Source organism: Passer domesticus, chromosome 30 (assembly GCF_036417665.1).
Source record: "Passer domesticus isolate bPasDom1 chromosome 30, bPasDom1.hap1, whole genome shotgun sequence".
In the NCBI taxonomy this organism is placed as follows: domain Eukaryota; kingdom Metazoa; phylum Chordata; class Aves; order Passeriformes; family Passeridae; genus Passer; species Passer domesticus.
Window position 1 is genome coordinate 4,875,504 of NC_087503.1, and position 22,115 is coordinate 4,897,618.

The 22,115-nt window shown below is 52.7% G+C and overlaps 1 protein-coding gene and 1 long non-coding RNA gene across 2 annotated transcripts; one reads left to right on the plus strand and one right to left on the minus strand.

The window, feature by feature from the left end:
* Positions 1–2,612: 2,612 nt before the first annotated feature.
* On the plus strand, positions 2,613–3,545 carry LOC135287588 (olfactory receptor 14A16-like). Its single transcript, XM_064400876.1, has one exon. The coding sequence runs from the start codon at positions 2,613–2,615 to the stop codon at positions 3,543–3,545; it is 933 nt and encodes a 310-aa protein (XP_064256946.1).
* A 2,892-nt stretch (positions 3,546–6,437) lies between these two features.
* On the minus strand, positions 6,438–18,005 carry LOC135287667 (uncharacterized). Its single transcript, XR_010351227.1, has 3 exons — positions 17,656–18,005; positions 8,139–8,468; positions 6,438–6,778 (listed from the first exon to the last, which is right to left on the minus strand). It is a non-coding gene; the product is annotated as an uncharacterized LOC135287667 (long non-coding RNA).
* Between the last annotated feature and the right edge of the window lie 4,110 nt (positions 18,006–22,115).

Below are 22,115 nucleotides of genomic sequence, written 5' to 3' on the forward strand. Positions count from 1 at the left end.
TGAGTCGTGTCCCTCAGTGGGAGCCATTAAAAGTCCAAGAAACTTTGGAGTTGGATTCTGCCTTGGACTTGTGGAGAGATTTCTTCAGCTGCCTCTCAGGGACTGATGTTCAGGGCCTGAGCACAACGCCCCAGAGGGTCATTAAAGTCCTGGTGCTGTGTCTGTGCTGCTGAGCTGAGCTGGGCTCCTGGCACAGAGGCAGCTCCTGGTAAGTAAGAAGAGCTTCAAAAGCACATTTCTCTTGATGAGCAGCCCTTCTGCCAGCCCAGCAGGGCTGGGGCACTGCCTGCAGCCAGCCCGAACACAGCGGCAGAGAGGGGTTAACCTCAGCCTGGGCTGGGAGCACAGAGCAGACCTCACTCAGGGCTCACTAGAGCAGAAATCATCCCAGGTTTCAAACAGTCATTCCCTGGCTGTGGAAGAGAAGCTGCAGTTCCTGCAGGGATCTCCTGGAGCTGGCACATCCCACAGCTTTTAGGAGCTTTCAGGAGCACTCTCAGAGCTGCTCCAGGGCAGGGATGTGGCCCCAGGGCAGGGCTGGCTTTCCCTGCTGCCCCAGCCCAGGCACAGCCCAGGGCAGCTCCTGTTGCCAGGCTCTGCTGCAGGGCTGAGCAGCCGCGGGTGCAGCCAGGGGTGCCCAGGGCTGTCCTGCAGAGCAGGCTCCTGCAGCCCAGGGCGCTGTGCTGGGGCAGGGACTCTGCTGCCTGCCAGGGACAGCTCTCAGCCGGCCCGGGGAGCTGCTCCCAGCCCTGGGGAGAAGCTGTGGGGGGAAGGAGCCACCCTGAGCAGGGCAGGTGCTGCTGCTGAGAGGGGCTGGGTGGGGCAGGGCTGCTCCCAGCTCCACACCAGCCTGGGCACAGCTCCGCAGGACACCTCCCAAAGAAGGTAAGCTTGGCATTCCTGGAAAGATCAGGAGATTTCCTGGGAGTGTTGTCAATTTCCTGATTGTAGAAGGATGGGAATGCTGGGGTGATGACAAAAAGTTTTTTGCCTTTTCTACAGGTTTTATATATTTGTAGCTCTGTGAAATAATATTATATAGTATTAAAACTATAATCCTTACTTTATTCTATTAAACTCTTAATTAACTCTATTAAGCTGCTATTATATACTTATATAACTATAATCCTTAATTAACTCTAATACGTTTTCTAACCTTTCTCTCCAATTTCATAACAATAAGATCACTGTCTAAATACATTCCGGAAATACTGTCTTATTATCAGTCTTATTATCAAATACACATATTATCAGGAAGAGGACCTACAAGTAGAACATTTTGTTTTTTTACCAGATTGTGAGCAGTCATAACAAAAAGTGAAGGCAAAGAAGCCCTTGGACCTACTCCAATGGGTTAAGACAGGGGTGTGTGTAACTGGAGCAATTGAATCTCCTATTGGATGTTCCTGTTAAACATCCTATTTATTCAACCTTGAAATCAGGATGCAGGTGTGTCCCATCCCCACTAGGACACATGGAAGCTTCCAATAAATGTCTGGTTTTTACTTTACTGTTCTAACACTGCTGCAATGGGCTTTTTCTCTTTTGATTACAGATAACAGGGGCATGAGAGAGGCAGAACAGGAATTGTAATCAAATACTCACAGAACATTCTGAGTTGAAAGGAATACACAGGATCATAACATAATGTTTGAACATTTACAGAGACTCTGGAACTGTAACTTTGGGTGGTCAGTCTCTCTGCTGGGAGCCTCCCAAAGGGCCCTCAGCCACTCCTCAGACCCGGACAGCAGCAGCATCACCTCTGCAGGGCCCAGCAGGGCTCTCCTGAGCTGCCCTTGCCCACCTGCACACAGAGCCTGCCCCAGCCAGGGCCCTGCACACAGGCAGGTTTCTGTAGGGCCGGGGCCAGGGCACACAGGGTGGGATAGGCTCTGTGAGCGCTGGCAGGGACAAGGCTCCTCTCAGGAGGGAATGTCCAGGCCCAGGGAGATGCTGAGGCAAGGAGAGGGAGCTGAAGAGAGCAGTGCTGGGGCAAGAGGGCACTGTTGGTGTGTGGGAGGTGCCGGGCACAGCTGGGCACGGGAACACTGTCCTGAGTGCCCGGCTGTCTCTGCCCTGCCCTCTCAGGCACAGCACCACAGCATCTTCTCTTGTTTCTGCCGTGCCCTGGTATTGTCACTGTTATCTGCTGCTCTCAGGGAGGCTCTGGCAATTGCAGCAGCTGAGTCAGCACTGCCCTTGGCATTCCTGCCAGGCAGGGCTGTCCATTGGAATGGGGTGTCCAAGCTTCCCTGGCACCTGTGGGGCTGTGGGCAAAGCAGTCCATGGGAAAGGGAAATGAGCTGAGCCCCCTCCCTAAGATCCCATAATGGGCACAGCTGGGGATCTCCTTGCTGTGCCCTTCCAGGCTCTGAGCTGCCCTCCTGGGTGTCCCCATGCACAGGTCTGACTGCTCCTGGCACACTCAGCCAGGACAACTGGAGCTCAGGCAGGGACCTGGGGGAAGGATTTCTCAGAGCAGGAACAAGGCTGGGTGAGTCCAAGTGGGACAATCTGCAGGGAATGGCCCAGGTTTGGCTCCAAGCAGCCTCTCCTAACTAGCCACTGTACTTTCTCCATGAACAGGTCCCCATGTGCAGCCCCAGCAAATGTCCAACAGCAGCTCCATCAGCCACTTCCTCCTGCTGGCATTGGCAGACAGGCGGCAGCTGCAGCTCCTGCACTTCTGCCTCTTGCTGGGCATCTCCCTGGCTGCCCTCCTGGGCAACGGCCTCATCATCAGCGCCGTAGCCTGCGGCCACCACCTGCACACGCCCATGTTCTTCTTCCTGCTCAACCTGGCCCTCAGCGACCTGGGCTCCATCTGCACCACTGTCCCCAAAGCCATGCACAATTCACTCTGGGACACCAGGAACATCTCCTACACAGGATGTGCTGCACAGGTTTTTCTGGTTTTCTTCTTCCTTGGATCAGAGCTTGCGCTCCTGACCATCATGTGCTACGACCGCTACGTGTCCATCTGCAAACCCCTGCACTACGGGACCCTCCTGGGCAGCAGAGCTTGTGCCCACATGGCAGCAGCTGCCTGGGCCAGTGCCTTTCTCAATGCTCTCATGCACACGGCCAATACATTTTCCCTGCCCCTCTGCTATGGCAATGTCCTGGGCCAGTTTTTCTGTGAAATCCCACAGATCCTCAAGCTCTCCTGCTCCAAATCCAACATCAGGGAATTTGGGCTCATTGCAGTTAGTGTTTGTTTATGTTTTGGCTGTTTTTTGTTCATTGTTTTCTCCTATGTGCAGATCTTCAGGGCTGTGCTGAGGATCCCCTCTGAGCAGGGACGGCACAAAGCCTTTTCCACCTGCCTCCCTCACCTGGCTGTGGTCTCTCTGTTCCTCAGCACTGCAGCGTTTGCCTACCTGAAGCCCCCCTCCATGTCCTCTCCATCCCTGGATTTGGCCCTGTCAATCCTGTACTCAGTGGTGCCTCCAGCCCTGAACCCCCTCATCTACAGCCTGAGGAACCAGGAGCTCAAGGCTGCAGTGTGGAGGCTGATGACTGGATGGTTTCACAAACATTAAACTGCTGGCCAATTTCTGCCAATCACTTGTAATAAAAGTCACCTTTGATACTTCTTATTGACTTGGTTGTGGGTTTTTTCCCCTTTGTTTTACATTTCTCGTATTGACCAAAATTAAATGTAATTTTCTGTGCCATTTCTCATTTTGTTTTTCTCCATCTCCCCTGTGGCATTGACATAGACCGTGTCAATGATGAGCTGCGTTCATGGAGGCTTTAAAGGAAATAAAAGATCTCTCAGCAGAGTTTTCTGCAGAGATCCCTCTTTTGTTGCCTTTCCTGGATCTGCAGCAGCAATGTCTGTGTGCAAAGCTGGGGGCAGATCAGTGCTGGCACAGCAGCTGTGCCCAGCAGCAGCAGCAGCACTTGGTGTTGCCAGTGCTGCTGCCGTGGCCCTGCCCCGCTGCCCTGGTGGCCCTGGTGTTGCTGCAGGGCCTGAGTGCTCTCGGGGCCGGGCACAGCCCTGGGGGTGGCAGTGCTGGGGCTGCAGCAGGGACAGGCCATGGGCACTGCTGGGGCAGCGCTGACGCCTCAGGCCAGGCCCTGGGGGCTGCAGGCTCCTTGCCCAGGCTCTCTCAAGAACACAGCCAGGCCAATGCTCAGCACAGAAAAGCCCCAGGGTGAGCAGCCCCAGGGTTGCTCATGCAAGAGTCCAGTCACTCTGTCCCCAGCCTGTGGTGCTGCAAAGGTTTTTGTGCCAAAGTGCAGAACCTGGCACTTGGACTTGTTAAGCCTCACCTTGTTGGATTTGGCCCCTGGATCCAGCCTGTCCAGGTCCCAGTGCTGAGCCCTCCTGTCCTCCAGCAGATCCACACTCACACCCAACTTGGTGTCACCACAATTCCATGAAATCCCAGAGTGTCCCAATGGTCTCCATGATTCCACGATGCCTCCCAGTCTCACAATGTTCCTTTGGTTCCATGGTTTCACAAAGTCCCTTGGGTCCTACAGTCTCACAATGGCCCCATCATGACACCAGGTTCTTCTCTGTCCCAATGCTCTGCATGGTTCCACAAGGCCCTGCAGGGTCACAGTGGCCTCTTGGTTCCATGAGGCCTCAGAGCGCCACAAGAAATTCCTTGGTGTTGCAGTGTCACAATGGAGCCCTGGTGACAGAAGATCCTGCAGTGGCACCAGGGACCCTTGGTTCCACAGGGCACCCCAGTGTCACAATTGTTCCCTCAGTTCCCAGAGTCCTTGCAATGGAGCAATGGCCCCTTGATTCCATTGTCCCCAGGCTCTCCCACGGTTCCACAGTGGCACAATGGCCCCTTGGTTCCACAAGGCCCCGCAGAGTCACAGTGGCCTCTGTGGTACCAGCAGGACCCACACTGTCACAATGGACTCCTTGCTTCCATTCAGCCCCACAGTGTCACAATGGCCCCTCGGCTCTGTGGTGCCATGTCGTACACAGTGTTACTATGGTCCTCTTAGTGCCACCAGGCCCTGCAGTGTCACAATGGCCCCTTGCTTCCCCATGGCCCTGCAGGGTCACAATCATCAGAGAATCAACCAGGCTGGAAAAGACCTTGGAGAGGGTCAAGTCCAACCTGGGACCCAACACCACCTTGTCACCCAGACCATGGCACTAAGTGCCACATCCAGACTTTCCTTAAACACTTCCAGGGATGGTGACTCACCCACCACCCTGGGCAACCACTTCCCATCACCTAACACTGTGCTGCCCAACCACTGCTGAGTACAGAGGAAGAATCACTGTCCTGGTCCTGCTGCCCACACCATTCCTGATCCATAGAAGCGCCAAGGGTTGGATGAGAGAAATGGTGGGGAGGGGGTGGGGACATATGGGTTATTGACGGTCCGCCTTAAAGGGTCTTGATTTTCATATCTATTCAGGCTGCATTAGAATGTGCTGGGGATCAGTATGAACTGGGGATTGCTGATAGCAATCTATAAACAGGAAAAGCAAACAGGGCAAAACAGTTGTCTCTGTGTTGTTTTCAATATAGTGTATTCACTTTGAAGATGCTTCTGAAATTTGTCTAATTAACCACAGAAGAATTGGTTGACAGCCCTGGCTGCTGAGCCCAGCTTTGCCCTGGGCTGAGTTTGGCTGTGGCCCAGCTCCATCCTCCTGCGGGGCTCAGGGCCTGTTCCCGGCCATGGTCAGCCCTGGCCGGCCTCTCTGCTGGCCCAGAGGCCGGCAGAGCCCGGGGCAGGGCTGTCTGTGCAGGCCCACAGGTGCCAGGGGCTGTGCAGGAGCTGGCAGAGGCTGCCCAGCAGGGAGGCCATGGGGCACAGAGCCCCAAGGCTGCTGTGGGCAGCACGGCACAGGGACCGTTCCCAGCCGCAATGCTCCTGGCCTGGGCTGGGCCTGCACAGGGGCTGGGCCACCATGGCTGGGCCAGCACAGGGCCACCAAGGGGCCACGCAGCCGCTGCCGGGGCTGACAGCAAGGCCAGGCACACACAAGCAATTGCTGAGCATGGCCTGCGCTGGCCAGGGCTGACTGTGCCACAGGCAGAGCTCAGCTGCCCTTGGGGGCTGCAGGAACAGTCGGGAGCCCAAAGAGCCTCCATGGCTGTGCTGGAAACCAAGGCTGCAGGAGGGAAATGCAGGGCTGCTGCGGGATGGGGAGGGCATTGAATTCCAGCACACACCTCAGCTCTCTGATGATCCCGGCACCATGCTGGGCCCCGTTTCAGACTGGAGCACAGCAGATGTTGATGGGACAGGAGCCCTGCGGGGCTGGCAGGGACCTGCAGCTTGCAAGGTGCTCTGCTCTCCCTCAGGTGCTCTCGGAGAGATCCAATCCCAGCTGGGCACCTCAGGGCACAAGTGGCACTGCCTGTTCATGGGCACACAGCTGATGTCTGCCTGGAAAGGGGCACAGGTTTTAATGCTTGTACATTTCAAATTATACAAGCACATTTTTATTATCTGAGTGGCAAGAGTACTTTTGAGAAATGGCGGTTTTGCCACCAGTATTGGGAATTTTCTGGAAGTGTGCTGATGGCATTAAAAGAAGTACTGTTGCTCCCATCTACTTGTGTCACTGTTATTCAGTCTATTATTTCCTCTCCCTCTTCATTCAGATGTTTCCCACTCATCTCTTGAAATGGCCTTGTCTAAGAACATCTCTTCACTTGACCAGCTGGATCCTATGTACATCTGGCTGCTCCCAGAGTTCCTTCTCCAGGTGCTCTCTGGTCATTCAAGTGCCTGTCAGTTTACTGGTTTCACGCTTTGAGCTTCGGAGAGGTGCCCAGTGTTTCTGCAGTTCAAATAAACATCATATTAATCAACATCTTAATTGTGTTTATAACTATCACAGAATTACCTTTTCTTATGACTTTGTATAAAAGTGCTTCTGTGTGGAAATCCCTGGGGGGTGGTGGACATGTCAGATGCTGCTGGGACATCACAGAGAGCTGAGGGAAGAGCTGTGATGGTTATTAAACTGTATCATGTTTAACTTGTCTTTGCTGGCAAGAAATATTTCTGTGTCACCAGTCCCTGACAACAATGGACACAAATGTGATGAGATGTCCAGCCTGGAATGGAGGGAGTTCAGATTTGCACAAGGCTGCTCTGAGTGCCAGGGCTTGGATGGGAGAAATGGTGGGGTGGGGGTAGGGACAGAGTCTGATTGATTATCAGCCATGAAGGGTCTTGATTTTCATATCTATTCAGACTGCATGAGGAGGTACTTGGATTCAGTGCCAATTGGAGATCGCATATATCAGTTTATTAAGAGGAAAAAAAACCTAAGCAGGACCTAAAAAATGTTTTCTCCCTGTCTTTTTAAATAGAATATATTCAGTTTGAATACACTACTGAAATCTCTCTAATTAAGCACAAAATATTTAAAGACGTTAATCAAATTATCCCCAGAGGCTTGTCTTGTTAATGTGCTCTGAATGTTAATGAGCCCTGGGACACTGAATTCCTGCACTGAAGAGCTGCAGGCTGAACAAACCTCTGGAGCAGTGAAATCCAGCAGCAGCCTCCAAGTTGCTGAGGATGTCAGCAGCCCCCACTGAGGCCATCCCTGCCCAGAGACTGTGGGGGAATGGACAGACAAGGAGAGCGTCCCTGGGGCTGGGCCAGCAGAACTCAGAGGCAGCAGCGGCTCCGGCTGGGCAATGGAGTGTGGAATATGGCTGGGAAAGCCCTGCCTGGGCTGTGCCAAGCAGGACAGACAAGCCCTGACTCTCATCCACTAAAAAACTCTCTCAAGGAGACATTCAAAAGGAATTACAGTTGTTTGAGTACTCTCAGTTGGATGCACGGGAAAAATACCAACAAGAGATCCTCAGGAACTGAAAACAGCAAAACAGCCTTTACTGGCAACTTTAGAAAATCAGAGAAATTTTGTCAAAATGTTTAATGCATCATTCAATCACCAAAAAACACTTCTCAAGGCAATAACTTGCCCTGTTCAACATCACAAACTCTAAGCCTGTTCAATTTAAAGCTAGTCAGAGTTTGCAAGAGGACAAAAATAGAACTAGACACAGAAAGAGAGAAAGAAAAATAAGATTTATAGAAGCACAGACAGAGCTACCAACTCCTGGACTCCAGCAGTTCAGATGGAAATGCCAAGAGGAGGTAGGGTCAAGATGTGTGCTTACCTTGTGGTCAGCCTTCAATACCCCTTGGTCTTCCTGGGCCCTTCCCCCAGGTGGGACTTGGGCTCATTTGGTCACTCAGGAGCTGGGCTGGGGCTCCAGAGGTGGCTGTGGAGCATTGCCTGTGCTGTGCCAGGGACTGGCAGCCACTGCTGGGCTGGGGTAGAGGCTCTGGGGGGATTGGGGTTCCAGGGCAGAGCAGTGCTCCAGGGCAGGCAAGGCTGGATCTGCCCATTCTTCCCTGACACATGAAATGTTTTGAGCCAACAATCTCCTCCAGTCTGTCACAGTATGCAATGTTGGAGGTGAAATCCCAGTTCTGGCCATGGGCACCTGGAAAAGAAGGAGAGCTCTTTTCCATAGGAAGGAAAGCGCAGAGCCCCAGTGTTTGGAAGGCAGGTGAGAGTCTCACTAGGCAAGCCAGACTTGTCAGTAATGGCAGATTTTGTCTGGGAGCAGTCTTTGAGTTTAGGGAATTTTGGAGGTGGAAGCCCAATCTCAGCCATGGGTGCCTGGAGAAGCAGGACAGTTATTTCCACAAGAAGGAAAGCATGGAGCCTTCCCCAGAGATTTGGGGACTGATGAGAAGTGACCCTCATTAAACCATTGTCAGCCAGTCTTGTCCTGGCAATATTCCTATGGAAATAATCCCTGGATATAAGGAAATCTGGTGATGAAATCCCTATTCTGGCCATGGGTGCCTGCAGGTGAAGGACAGATCTTTTCCATATGAAAGAAAGTATGGAGCACCAGTGTTTCAACAGCAGATGAGAAGAGACCTTCAACATGCCATGGTCAGTTGGACCAGTCAGGCAGTCCACAGGAGGCCAAACCAGCCAGACCTGTTCTGTGTTGCTGTGGTTTTAAGAGGTCCTGCAGTATCACCATGGTCCCCTTGTTTCCATGGGGCCCACAGTGCCCTAATGGTGATTTGATTCCATGGGGTCCAGCAGTGCCACAATGGTGCTTTGGTTCAATGGGGTCACACAATGTCACAATGGACCCTAGGTTCCAGAAGGCCCCATTGTGTCACATGGTTCAAATAATTCCATGAGGCCTTGCACTGTCACAATGGTCTCCGTGGTTCCGCAGGCCCCACAATGACACGTGACTCCTCTATTCCATGAGCCCTGCAATGTCACAATGGACCTTTGGACCCTGGGGGTTTGCAGTGTCATAATGGTCTCCTTTGGCCACACAGTTCATAATGGACCACTGATGACACCAGGCCCCACAATATCACAATGGACCTTTGGTTCCATGCAGCCCTGCAGTGTCACAAAGGCCTCTTGGATTCACAAGGCCCCACAGCATCACAATGGTCCTCTTGGTTCTGTGGAGACCCCCCAGGATCACAGTGGTCTCACTGGTTCCATGAGGCCTCACAGTGTCACAATGCTTTGCTTATGCCATGTGGCCCCATAGTGTCACAATTGTCTCCATGATCCCATGACTCCATTGTGTGTCACAATGGCCCCTTGTTTCCATGAGGCTGTGAAGTCTCTTAATGGTGTCTCCATTGTTCCATGAGGCCTTGCAATGTCACCATGGTCCCGTGGTCTCACAGGGCCCCACAGTGTCACCATGGTCCCTTGGTCTCACAGGGCCCCGCAGTGTCACAATGGTGCCTTGGTCTCACAGGGCCCCACAGTGTCACCATGGTCCCTTGCTTCCATGGACCCTGTGCTGCTGGGTTCCCCCCTCCCCTTCTCAGACCAGCTCAGAAATGCTCCTTGGGCCTCGGCCTTGGCCAACAACCCCTGGGCTCAGCTCCTGTACAGCTCAGCACAAACACTGTCTGCTCCAGGCACTGCTGTGCCCAACCAGATCCTGGTTGCTGTAGGAGCAGCCTTGGGAACTGGTTTTGTTCCCTCAGTGGCACAACATCCCTGTTCTCACAGTGCCAAAGAAAGCTGTTGATGCCAAGTGCAGCCAGGATGAACCATTGCTGTGACTGCAGCCCCTCTCTTGGGGCCCTACAAACAGCGCTGCAAAAGGAGCCCCTTGGAGCTCTCCTGGGCCAGCGACTCCCTCTGAGTGGGGCCTCTCCCAGCCAGGAACTCTCCCGTTTGCTACACTCGGGGATCCTGAACGACAAGGGAGCCTGGGCTGATCCCCCCACTCCTCCAGGCTCAACCCTTCACCTGCTGGGGAGATGCCAAAGCATCCACAGGGAGCATTTCCTGCTCTCAGAGGAATTTGTCACAGGTGCCTTGCACTGACTCTTTGTGTCTGTGTGCACACAGGAGTGCCTGTGCTGGGGAAATAGGGCAGAAATGCTGCTCTCGGAGGGGTTGGAGTGCCTTGGATAGCTGAGTCAGTCAGGCCTGGAAGTCAGGTTAAGTCACAAGGTCTAAGTGAAGTTAAATTATCTAAGAGTTGTTCTTTTGCTAAGTCATTATGTTTACTATAAGTTAATAGCCGAGTTAAATAGTATTATATGTTATTCTCCTGTTAAATTTCAAAGTCATATGTTATAAATTAGGTTAAATCCTGCTAAGCTCTCTTCTTTTGCTAAATTGTGAAGTTTAAGGTATCACTTAAGGTTAAAGTATAAGTCAAGTCCTGTTCAGTTTGAGCTCTGTTACACTTTTAGGCTGTATTCCTTTTATCCTTGCCCTCACTGTCCTTGTGTCACACACACACGCACACACAAAGGGACAGTTATTGGTTCACTTCTGGTTTGATCGTCTGGAGTTTTTTTGTTGTTGGTTTGTTTCTTTGTTGTGCCTGAAGTGTTCAGTCAGAAGTGACTCTTGCCAAGGAACTTTGTGGTGCTGTCACTTAATATTAAATCTGATTGTTGCTGATCTCTTGCCGAGGATTTTTTCAGCGTTCTCAAGCCCTCGTTCGTCTCAGGGTGAAGGAGCCCTGGCCCAGGCTCTGGCCCTGGGGGACACGGGGACGTTGTCGGGGGGTTCCTGTCCCCCTGTTCCATCCCCAGGGCCCCGGCCCCCCGTCCCCGTGTCAGGCTCTGTGGTCGATCTCGTGGAACATCCTCTGGGGGAGGCTGCGGCGCCGGGGGCGGGGGGACCCGGGGGGACAGGGGACCCTGCTTTGCACAATCAGGTTTGGACTGCTCTGGGGGAACTGTGAGAGGGGCTGGGGCAGAGTGACCTCCCCAGTGACCTCACACAGCCCCTGTGATGTCACACAGCCCCTTTGTGATGACACAACCCTCATTATGATGTCACAGGCCTCATTATGATGTCACAGTTAATCTTGTGATATTACATAACCTACCCTGGGATGTCACACAGCCATTCTGTGATGTCACATCCCCTCTGTGATGTCACACAAATACCCTGTGACGGCAGAATCCATTCTATGATGTCACAGCCTATAATGTCACAGAGCCTACTCTATGATGTCACAGGCAACTCAGTGATGACACACTACTGCTCTGTGATGTCACAGCCTGCTATGTAATGTCACAAAGCCCCTTCATGATATCACAGGGCCAGTACTGTTGTCTCACTGTGATATCATACAGGTGCACTGCAATGTCACAGAAGGTTCAGTGATGTCACAAAGTCACCCTGTGATGTCACAGTCTGTTCTGTGATGTCACAGCTGGCTCTGTGATGTTACTCAGTCACCCAGTGATGTCACAATCCACTCTCTGATGTCACAGAGCCACCCTCCATGATGGCAGAGGCTGCTCCATGGCCCCACATCCTACTCTGTGACATCACAGCCAGCTCTGTGATGTCACAACACCCTCAGTGATGTCACAAAACCATGCCTGTGATGTCATACTGCCACTCTGTAATGTTACAGCACACAATTTGACCTCACAGCCATACAGCCATGCCATGATGTCACAGCTTGCTCTGTGATGTCACACCATCTCCTCTATGATGATGTACTTGCCCAATGACCTCACACAACAAACTCTGTGATGTCATAGCCCAACCTGTGACCTCACACAGCCCACTCTGTGCTGTCACACAGCCCCTGGCTGACATCACAGCTGCTCTGTGCCTCCATGACACAGCCAGAGAGGTGCTGCTGTGACACAGCCCCCTCTGGGACATCCCTCAGCCCCTGCCAGTGCTGAGCCCCTGTCAGCTCTGTCTGTGCCCTGCTGGTGTCCCTGAGCTGCCCTGGCAGTGCCTCAGCCCTGCTGGGCTGTGCACAGGAGCTGCTCCTGGCCAGAGCTGTCTCTCTGCAGCGCTGCCCTTGCCAGGAGCTGCCTCTGTGAAAAACCACAGAAGGTGGTTTTCAAAGTGCCACCTTCTCAGCTGATTGTGTTTGCATCCTCCTTTCTCTCCTGCCTCTCTTTGCCTGCTCTGTTTCTCTCTCAGTCTCTCCCTTGACCCAGGACAGCTCCCACCAAAGACCCTGCCCTGATTTAATTCCCAGTCCAGGAGCTACAATAGCCACGGGTGAAGTTATGAAGGCTGGCAGTGAAATGTCACTGTAGGATCTTGCTCCACTTGGCTTTTGGCCCCTTCTGAAGAGATTTGCCTTCAAGGGCAGGAACATCTTTTCCGAGCTGGGACCTGGAATTCCAGCCCCTGGGAGTGTGTGCCGTGGATCCCAGAGGGGCATTCCCGAGGCTGCCAGGGTGCTGCTCCTGCCGTGCCTCCCAAGGAGCTGTGCAGGTCCAGGGGACACGGTCCAGCAGCTCTGTTGGTTCTGCAGTGCCACAAGGGCCCCTGGTTCCATGAGTTTCCGTACTGCCAGCAGCGCTTCCTTGGTTCCCATGATGCCCTCTGTGTCAACATGGATATTTGGTGCCATGATGTTCTTCAGTGTCACCATGGCCCACCTCGCTCCATGAGCTCCCGCAGTGTCACAGTGGCCTCCTTGGGTGGGCAGTGTCACCAGGGACCATTGGCTCCATGCAGCCCCGCTGGATCACCATGGACTCCTTGGTTCCAAGAGGTTCCAGGGGTGTCTCCATGGTCTCCTTGGATCCACAGTGTCACAATGGACCACTGGATCCACGTGGCCCTGCTGTGTCACCATGGCCCCTTGGTTCCATGAGACCCCAGGGTCACAATTTACTCCTTGTTTCCACGTCCCCCCCTCAGTGCCAAAATGGTCCCTTTGTTCCATGAGGAACACAAAAGTTTTGTAGAAACATTGAGCAAATCCTGCTCAGCACACCTGGGAACATCTGTTTGCATTCCAAAGAGACGTTAAAGGTGAGGATGGCACCAGCAGCTTCCATCTGCCACAGAGATCCAGGGAAAGGACAGGGATAGAGAATTCAGCTGCAAGACTCAGAGAATTCTGCTTCCAGAGATCATTTCTGCTCACACTGTCCCTTGCAGAAAGGTGACACCATTCCAGGCAGCCTGGACTGAGCAGGTGGTTCCTGAGTGGGGTTTGTTGTTTCAGAAACCTGTTCAGGCTTTTCCATTCTTTCCTTCCCAAGAGGAAAGCCTCTCCTGGGTCTGTGTGCAGGCAAAGCCCTGAGGACAGCAGGTGGGACACGGTGCAGTGGGCTGGGACAGGAAGCTGCAGAGCTCAGGGGACAAGGTTCTGCTGCAGGGCAGGGGGATGTCAGTACCAGGTGGGTCATGTCAGACATGGTGAGGCTGGGGGTGAGGAGCAGCTTGTCCAAACAGGGTCAGCCCTCAAGGGGCTCATTGTTCTACATGCCCAGACCTCCTGAGGAGATATTCAGCATCAAGATCACCTGGGGAATGCTTCCATCAGCTCTTCTCTGAACTGAAAAATAAAAAGTACTCACTTGACTAGAGGAAAAAAGTTATTTTGAAACCTTCATCCTTAACAGAGCTCCAAAGTGACTCCAATCAGCTGCACAAGCTCTGGACACTTGAAGACAATTGAAGGAAGAAAAAGAGCTTCTGAAGGCTTTCTGTATTGTGATGATCCCCACAGAGGATTTGTGGCTGAGTCCAGGAGCCTCAGGCACTGAGAGTAGGCTGAAGAAGCTGCTCAAGGAGACAGAAGCAAAACTCCAAGTCTTTTGGAGCATCGCTGGGCCCCAGTGAGGGCAGGGAGTGCCAAAGGCTCCCCAGGGACTGCTGAGAGCAGATCCTTGAGGCCAGGAGTGCAGGGAGCCCAAGGCTCTGGGCAGGGAACTGCAATGCTGAGGAAGGCCTGGGCTGGCTGGGGGAAGCAGAAAGGCCAAGCCCTGAGCCCAGCCTGGGCCAGCAGGGTCTGTCCCTCACGGGTGGCTCAGGGCTGTTTGTGGGGCAGGAGGATGTGAGGGGCAGCAGGGACAAATGCCATCAACCTGTGTGACACTCCAGATCCTCATGGAAACCAGGGGCCAGTAGGACACTGTGGGAATTTGTGGAACCAAGGAGATCATTGTGGCACTGTTGGGGCCCATGGAACCAAGGGACCAGTGTGAGACTGTGGGGCCTCATGAAAACAAGAGGCTCCTTTCCTTGAGTTTGGTGCACAGGAGAAACACCAATCAGATATTCTCAATGTGGCCAGATGCAAAGAATATTCTTGGTAGGAAAGAACCCACAAGAATCATCAAGTCCAGCTCTTAAGTGAATGTCCCACACATGGACTGAACCCACAGCCTCAGTGATACCAGCACCATGCTCTAACCAACTGAGCTAAGAGGTCAAAATGACACAAAATTTTACTGGCAAAATATAGACAATGAAGGAACTTTGGCAAAGGGTTTAATACAACATCCACTTCAACAGGAAACTCTTATCATAGAGTTAACTTCATTAACTTAGCCCACTTGACCTAAAAACCTTTAACCCTTAAGGTGTTAAGTTACCTAAAAATGTTCCAGGTAAGAAGTATTAGAAGGAGAAGAAATAGAGAACAACAGAAGGACAGAAGATCTATAGAAAGACACACACAGGAACCAACTGCTCAGGTTCCAGCATCGCTGACAGAGGAACCCCACGAGAAGGCAGGATCCAGACCATGGGCTGGCCTCCTGCTCCGGCTTTTAACCGCCTGGGCCTTCAGGGGCCCGCCCTGGGGTGGGACTGCCAGCTGATTGCCCAATCAGAGTCAGGGAAGGCAACAGCTGCTTGTGATTGATTGGCAACTGGGCCAATCATACCTGGGTTAGTGCAGCCTGCTGTGTGATTGATTGATTGGTAGCTGGACCAATCAGAGCTGTGTTAGCAACACCCCTGCTGTGTGATTGACAGCTCTGCCAGGGCTGGGGGCGGGGCTCTGTCCCACCACAAATCAAGGCCTGACCCGGCCCTGGCCCCACACGGGCATTCCGAGCATCCCGAGGTGTCTCGGGACATCAATCTCATCCAGCCTCTGACAGCGACCACAGTGACACCCCGGAACCTCATGGAGCCATGGGTCAGTTGTGACAATGCGGGTCCAAGGACACCACGATGACACTACAGAACCTCATGGAACCAAGGGGCCACTGTGACAATGTGGTGCCTCAAGGAATCAAGGAGACCACTGTGAAACTTGGGGGCTCCACGGAACCAAGGGTCCATGGTGACCTTGTGGAGCCTGCAGTGTCACAGAGGAGCCATTGTGACACAGCGAGGGCGCATGGAGCCGAGGGGCCATGGTGACACATCAGGGCTTTGTAGAACCACAAAGCAATTGTGACACTCCAGGGCCTCATGGAACCGAGGAGACCATTGTGACACTGTGGGGTCCCACAAAACCAAGGGAACATGGAACAGGTCTGGCTGGCTGGGCCTCCTGGGGACCACCTGACAGGTCCAGCTGACTTTGGCATGTCGCGGGCTGCTTCTCATCTGCCCCTGAAGCACTGGGGCTCTGGGCTTTCCTTCCTATTGGAGAGAACTGTCCTTCTCCTCCATAGCCAAAATTGGGATTCCTTCATCACATTTCCTTATATGCAAAGATTGTTTCAAGATGAAAACCACCAGGAGTGACAGATGTGGTTGCCTTGGCCATCCAGGGGCCACCTCTCATCTGCCTTTGAAACACTGGGACCATGTGCTTTTCTTTCTTATCAGAAAAAAACATCCATCACGACCAGGTACAAATGGCTAAAATTGGGCATCTGCCTCCAGCATTCCCTATATCCAAGGATAACTCTGAGACAAAAGCTGCCAGGCCTGACAAGTGTGGCTGGCCTTGGCTTCCTGAGGGCTGGCACTCCTGTGCCTCAGAAACATTGGGGCTCTGTGCTTTCCTTCCTCATAGAAAGAACTTCTCCTGTCCACGCACCCACAGCCAAAATTGAGATTGCACCTCCAAAACGCCCTATGTCCAAGGATAGCCCCTAGAGAAAAGGTGCCAGGAGAGACAGGTCTGGCTGGCTTGGCCTAAGGGTGGCTACCTCTCATCTTCCAGAACACTTGGACTTGGCACTTTTCTTTCCTGTAGAAGCAAATCATCCATCTTGACCAGGTGCCCATGGCCAAAACTGGGATTCCACTTCCAAAATTCTATACATCCAAGGATTGCTCCCAAGTGAAAGTTGTCAGGACTGACAGGTCTGGCTGCCCTTGGCCCCTTGGGGACTGCTTTCCAAACACTGGGGCTCAGTGCTTTCCTTCCAATGGAAAAGAACCATCCTTCTTCTCAAGGTGTCCATTGTCAAATGAGAAATTCTTCCTCCCAAATTCCATACATCCAAGGACTCCTCCATGATGAAAGCTGCCATGGCCAAACAGATCTTGCTGGCTGAGCCTCCCAAGAGCCATCTCTCTCCTCATCTACACTTGAAACACTTGAGCTCTGTGCTTTCCTTCCTATGGAAAAGAACCATTCTTCTTAACTATGCAGAAATGGCCAAAACTGAGATTCCACCTCCCAAATTCGCTATATCCAAGGGTTGCTGTCAGACAAAAGCTAGCAGGACAGAGAGGTGTGGCTGGCCTTGGCCTCTGATGGCTGCCTCTTAGCTGCCCCTGAAACACCGGTGTTCTGTGTTTTCTTCCTATTGAAAAAAACTCAGATTCTCCCCCAAGTGTCCATGTGTAAAATTGGGATTCTACCTCTAAAATTCTGTATATCCAAGGGTTGCTCCCAGGCAAAATCTGCCAGTCCCATCAAGTCTGGCTGGCCATGGCCTCTGGTGACTGCCCCTGCAACACTGGGGCTCGGTTCTTTCCTTACCATGGAGATCCCTGGGACACTGTGGGGCCCTCATGAAACCAAGGGGATCCTTGTAGCACCACTGGAGCCCATGGAACCAAGGGGCCATGGTGACACAGCAGGGCTTCATGGAACCCAGAGACCATTATGACTCTGTGGGACCTGATGGAACCATGGAGACCATTAGGGCCTTTCAGGGCCTCGTGTCACCAAGGGGATATTATGGCAGCTCAGTGCCTCATGGAAGCAAGGGACCTTTGGGACACTTTGGGGCCCCATGGAACTGAGGGAACATGGAGCAGGTCTGGCTGGCTTGGCCTGCTAGGGGCCACCTGACAGGTCTGGCTGATCTTGGGATGTCAAGGGCTCTTTCTCATCAGCTCCTGAAACACTGGGGCTCCGTGCTTTCCTTGCAATGGAAAGGAACCATCCTTCTTTTCAGATGCCCGTTGCCAAAACTGGTACTTTCCCTAAAAGATTTCCGGTGGGCAAGGGTATATCTCAGAAAAAAACCTACCTGCTCTGGCTAGCCTTGGCCTCTGGTGGTCACCTCTCATCTGCCCCTGAAACACCGTGGCTCTGTTCCTTCATTCCTGTGGAAAAGAACCACCTTTCATGCTCAGATGCCATGGCCAAAATTAGAAATTTATCTCTCAAATTCCATATATCCAAGGATTGCCCACAGACAAAAACAGCCAGGACAGACAGGTCAGGCTGGCCCTGTCCTCTGGTGACTGGCTTGGACTATGAGCTGAATATTTTCAATTGAAAACACCTTGGAGTGGGCCCAGAGATCTCCCAAAATGAGGTTTTGAGGCCTTGGGCACATGACCACTACAAATGGACAAAGGAGCTCTGTGCTCTGTGCTGTTGTGGTGGTTTTGCATCACAGAAGTGATGTTCTAAGAGAAGCTGCTAGCAGTTTCCTCCGTGTCTGACAGAAAACCAATCAGTAATTAGCTTTGAGGATTGACAATCTATTAAACCAGTAAGGAAACTGTACACACTTCTGTGAAGACACATGTTAAAGATGAAAAAGCCACAGAGGGTCTCTTTCCCTTCTGGCCAGCAAAGAGGTAACAAGGCTGGCCCAGCCCCCGTCTCAGCTGGGCTGGGCCGGGCGGCTCCTGCCGTGGGGCTGGGCCCCTTCCCAGGGAGCCCCCCAGGCCCCATCGGCTGCCGGGCAGGGCAGGGGAGGCCGTGGGGCCGAGGCCGGGCCGGGCCATGGCTGCGGTTGCCAACACCTGGGTGCTACCGAGCCCTGCCCCGCCGCCAGCCCGGGCCCAGCCAGGATCCGCCGGGCCCCAGGAGCAGCCCCAGGCCGGGCCGGCTCGGCCAAGATTCTGCCACCCTTGGGGTTCACCCGCAAGCCCCAGGCAGGGCCAGGAGAAGCCATGGGCCCCGGCCGTGCTGCTGCTGTGTTCTGGCATGGCTGCTGAGATCCTGGCCCTGCCCCAGCGCGGCCCATCCTGACACAGCCCCAGCGCAGCCGCTGCAGAAACCTCCATGGTAAAACAGCTCTGGCTGCAAGGACCCAGCCCAGCCAGGGTCACGGAACCATCTCCAGGCCCCGGGAGAGATAGTAACTCTTTCAGTGCTTCCATCCTCCCTCCAGTGAGAGAAAAGGACAAAGTGCAGGCACACAGAGGAGCAACATGAAGACACCGAGGTCAGTGAGGAGGAAGTTGAGTCCCAGATGGGAGGAATAAGTAGATGCCTTGATCTTGGGGCTGAAATCCTCTTGTAAAGCTATAGAGAAGGATGGAATTGATACATCAGACTCTCTTTTTCCCTATAATGCATTGAAAAGTATGGGGAGATGACTTGTTCAGCAAAGGCCTCCATGCTAAACTAAGTAAATGTTGAAGTAGCTGTGGTCCCATGAGAAGTTTGAACTGAGAAAGAGAGAAGAGTGATGAGACCTTGTGCCCTCTGGGAGAAAGAAGATTGCTGTTCCCAGAGATGAAGATGATTTCAGAAATAGATGAAGAGAACCTTTGCTCTTAAACAGTTCAATTTTAAAATAATACCCCATAATCGGACATGCTCTATAAACACAGCAGTGGGAAAAGGTATGAAAAAATGAGAGGGACTTCATAATTGCAGATTTTCCAGGCGGCTGCTATTAGTGAAAATTGTGAGCCACAAGAGAACTGTTTTCTTATGGAGAAGTCTCCATAGCAAGAAAGAGGGACTTCTCTCCCTACATGAACTGAAGAAAGACTATTCTAGATGTGGTAAACTGAAAATTTCAGACTTTGTTTCTTTATATTTTTAGTAAGAAAGGAAAGGTTGTAGGGAGAGAAAAGTGTTCTAAAAGGTTTGTTCTGATTCTTATTACGCATTCTTGTAGTTACTGTTAATAGACTTCTCTTTATACCCTTTTAAAGTTTTGAGCCTACTCTGCCATTCTCCTAAACCTAGCTCACATCAGGAAATGAGTAAGAATATTTTGGTGAGTGCACTGGTAATTAGACAACACTGAACCCACCACACTAATTGATGCATTGGCCAAGAAATCTCAAATTGGTGAGCCAAAACCATTACAGAATCCTTCCGGATGAGCTGCACAAGAGCAGAGGGAAATCAAGGAAGAGCCATGGTTATGCAGGACTTGCTTCATCTTAATGAGCCCCATGGTACTTTTGGAGCTGAGGCCTTGAACCTCAGGGCCTGAGAGGAGATTGCACAAACTTTTTCAGGAGTCCAAGTCAGAGGAAACACCCAAAGTGTCTAAAAGAATTAATGGGTCCCACTAAGGTCCACCCCAACACAGGCTCCTGATGGACTCCTTGGAGGAGAGAATTGGGAGCCAGGATGGCACAAAAACCTCTCAGAGATTCAATGTGGAAAGGAGAATGCAAAATATTAAAAATACTTTGAGTATCTCAAAGTATTAATGAGCCCTACTGAGTGTCAGTACAAAGCTCTCAAGGGACTCGTTAAAGCAGATAATTGGGGCCATGATTGCACAAACCTCTCCCAGACCCTGTATCAAAAGGGAAACACCAAGTACCTTCAAATAAATGAAGTACCTTGAAGCATTGATGCGCCCCACTGAGTGTTGTTACTGACAAAGCCTCTCCAGGGACTAATTACAGCAGAAAATTGGGGCCATGATTGTACAAACCTCCCAGAGACTCCAAGGCAAAAGCCAAACCCTAAGTCCTTTGAAAAACCTGCAGTCCCTGGGAGCATTCGGGAGCTCCCAGGGCCATTGCTGAGCAAGGCTCCCCAGGGACTCCTTCCAGCAGATCCTTGAGGCCACTGGGATGTGGGCTAGGGGGGGATGCTGAGGGCAGGACAAGGGGCTGACAGTGCCCAGCCTGGCTGGGGCTGTGCCAGGAGGCCCCAGGGCCTCAGGAAAAGGTGTCTCCTCCCAGCACTTGCTGGCACAGACCCTGCTGCTGTGCCACAGGCCACCAAGACGTGGCTTCTCTTTGTCCCCACCTGTCATCACTGCCTCCAGTTCTCTGCTCTGCCTGGGGCCTGGGGACACTTTCCCAGTCGTGTCTCTCAGTGGGACCCATTAAAACATCCAAGAAACTTTGGAGTTGGATTGTGACTTGGAGTTCTGGAGAGGTTTCTTCAGCTGCCTCTCAGGGACTGATGTTCACAGCCTGAGAACAAAGCCCCAGAGGGTCATTAAAGTCCTGCTGCTGTGTCTGTGCTGCTGAGCTGGGCTGGGCTCCTGGCACAGAGGCAGCTCCTGGTAAGCAAGAAGAGCTTCAAAAGCACATTTCTCTTGATGAGCAGCTCTTCTGCCAGCCCAGCAGGGCTGGGGCACTGCCTGCATCCAGCCCGGGCACAGCCCAGAGGCACAGAGAGCTTCAATCAGTCAGGGCTGGGAAGGTGCTGAGAAGTGCCTGGGGCAGAATCACTGCCAGCCCTTGGCACAGGAACCTCTGGCTGCAGGACAATGCAGCTGCAGCTCCTGGAGCCATCTCCTAAAGCTGGAACATCCCAATGCCTACAGACCTTGTGAGTACATTCTCTGATTGTCTCTTGTGCAGAGCAGCCAGGGGTGCCCAAGGCTGTCCTGCAGAGCAGGCTCCGGCAGCCCAGGGCGCTGTGCTGGGGCAGGGACTCTGCTGCCTGCCAGGGACAGCTCTCAGCCAGCCCTGGGAGCTGCTCCCAGCACTGGGGGAAAAGATCTGGGTGCAAGGAGACAGCTAGTAAGGGTTGGAAGTGATCTCCTTGTGTGGGGAGGATGCTGCATTGTTCAGGGCTGCTACCAGCATGACATTTAACTGCAGAATATTTCCAAGTAGATTATACAGGGAGCACAGATAGTCAGGGGCTGTAAAAAAGGGAAAATCCTGCTTTTAAAATCTCCTGCTCTGGGTTGCTTGGATGGTAATTGCACACAGAAATTTATCTCTCAGTTCAGGCGGAGAAAAAAAAAAAATAAATTCACTCAGATCTGAACAAACCAGGCAGTGACAGAAATCATCACAGGGCCCCTTAGAGGCAGCATCAGTGTCGCTTTTCCAGCCTGCTCAGGGTTGCTCTGACACTGCCATAAGAGCCTCCACAGCCAGAGCTGCCCCTGGGCAGTGCCAGGGCTGGGAGGGGTCTGCAGGGCAGAGCTGAGACCCCAGGGCTGGGCTGGGCTCTGGCAGCACTGGCAGGGCCCAGCCCTGGGCACAGGGAAGCAGCTGCTGGCAGGGACAGCTCCAGGCAGCAGAGCAGTAGGCAGGCAGTGGGGGGAAAATGTCCCCAGGCTGTGCTGGAATATTTAAAGTCCTCTCCAAACCCAAAAATTCCATGATTACTTTTTATACAGATCCCCATGCCAAGACACCACAAATGTCCAACAGCAGCTCCATCAGCCACTTCCTCCTGCTGGCATTGGCAGACACGCGGCAGCTGCAGCTCCTGCACTTCTGCCTCTTGCTGGGCATCTCCCTGGCTGCCCTCCTGGGCAACGGCCTCATCATCAGCGCTGTAGCCTGCAGCCAGCACCTGCACACACCC

What these genes read in the sequence shown, in the direction of transcription:
- LOC135287588 (XM_064400876.1), top strand. Translation starts at nt 2,613, where the DNA reads ATGTCCAACAGCAGCTCCATCAGCCACTTCCTCCTGCTGGCATTGGCA.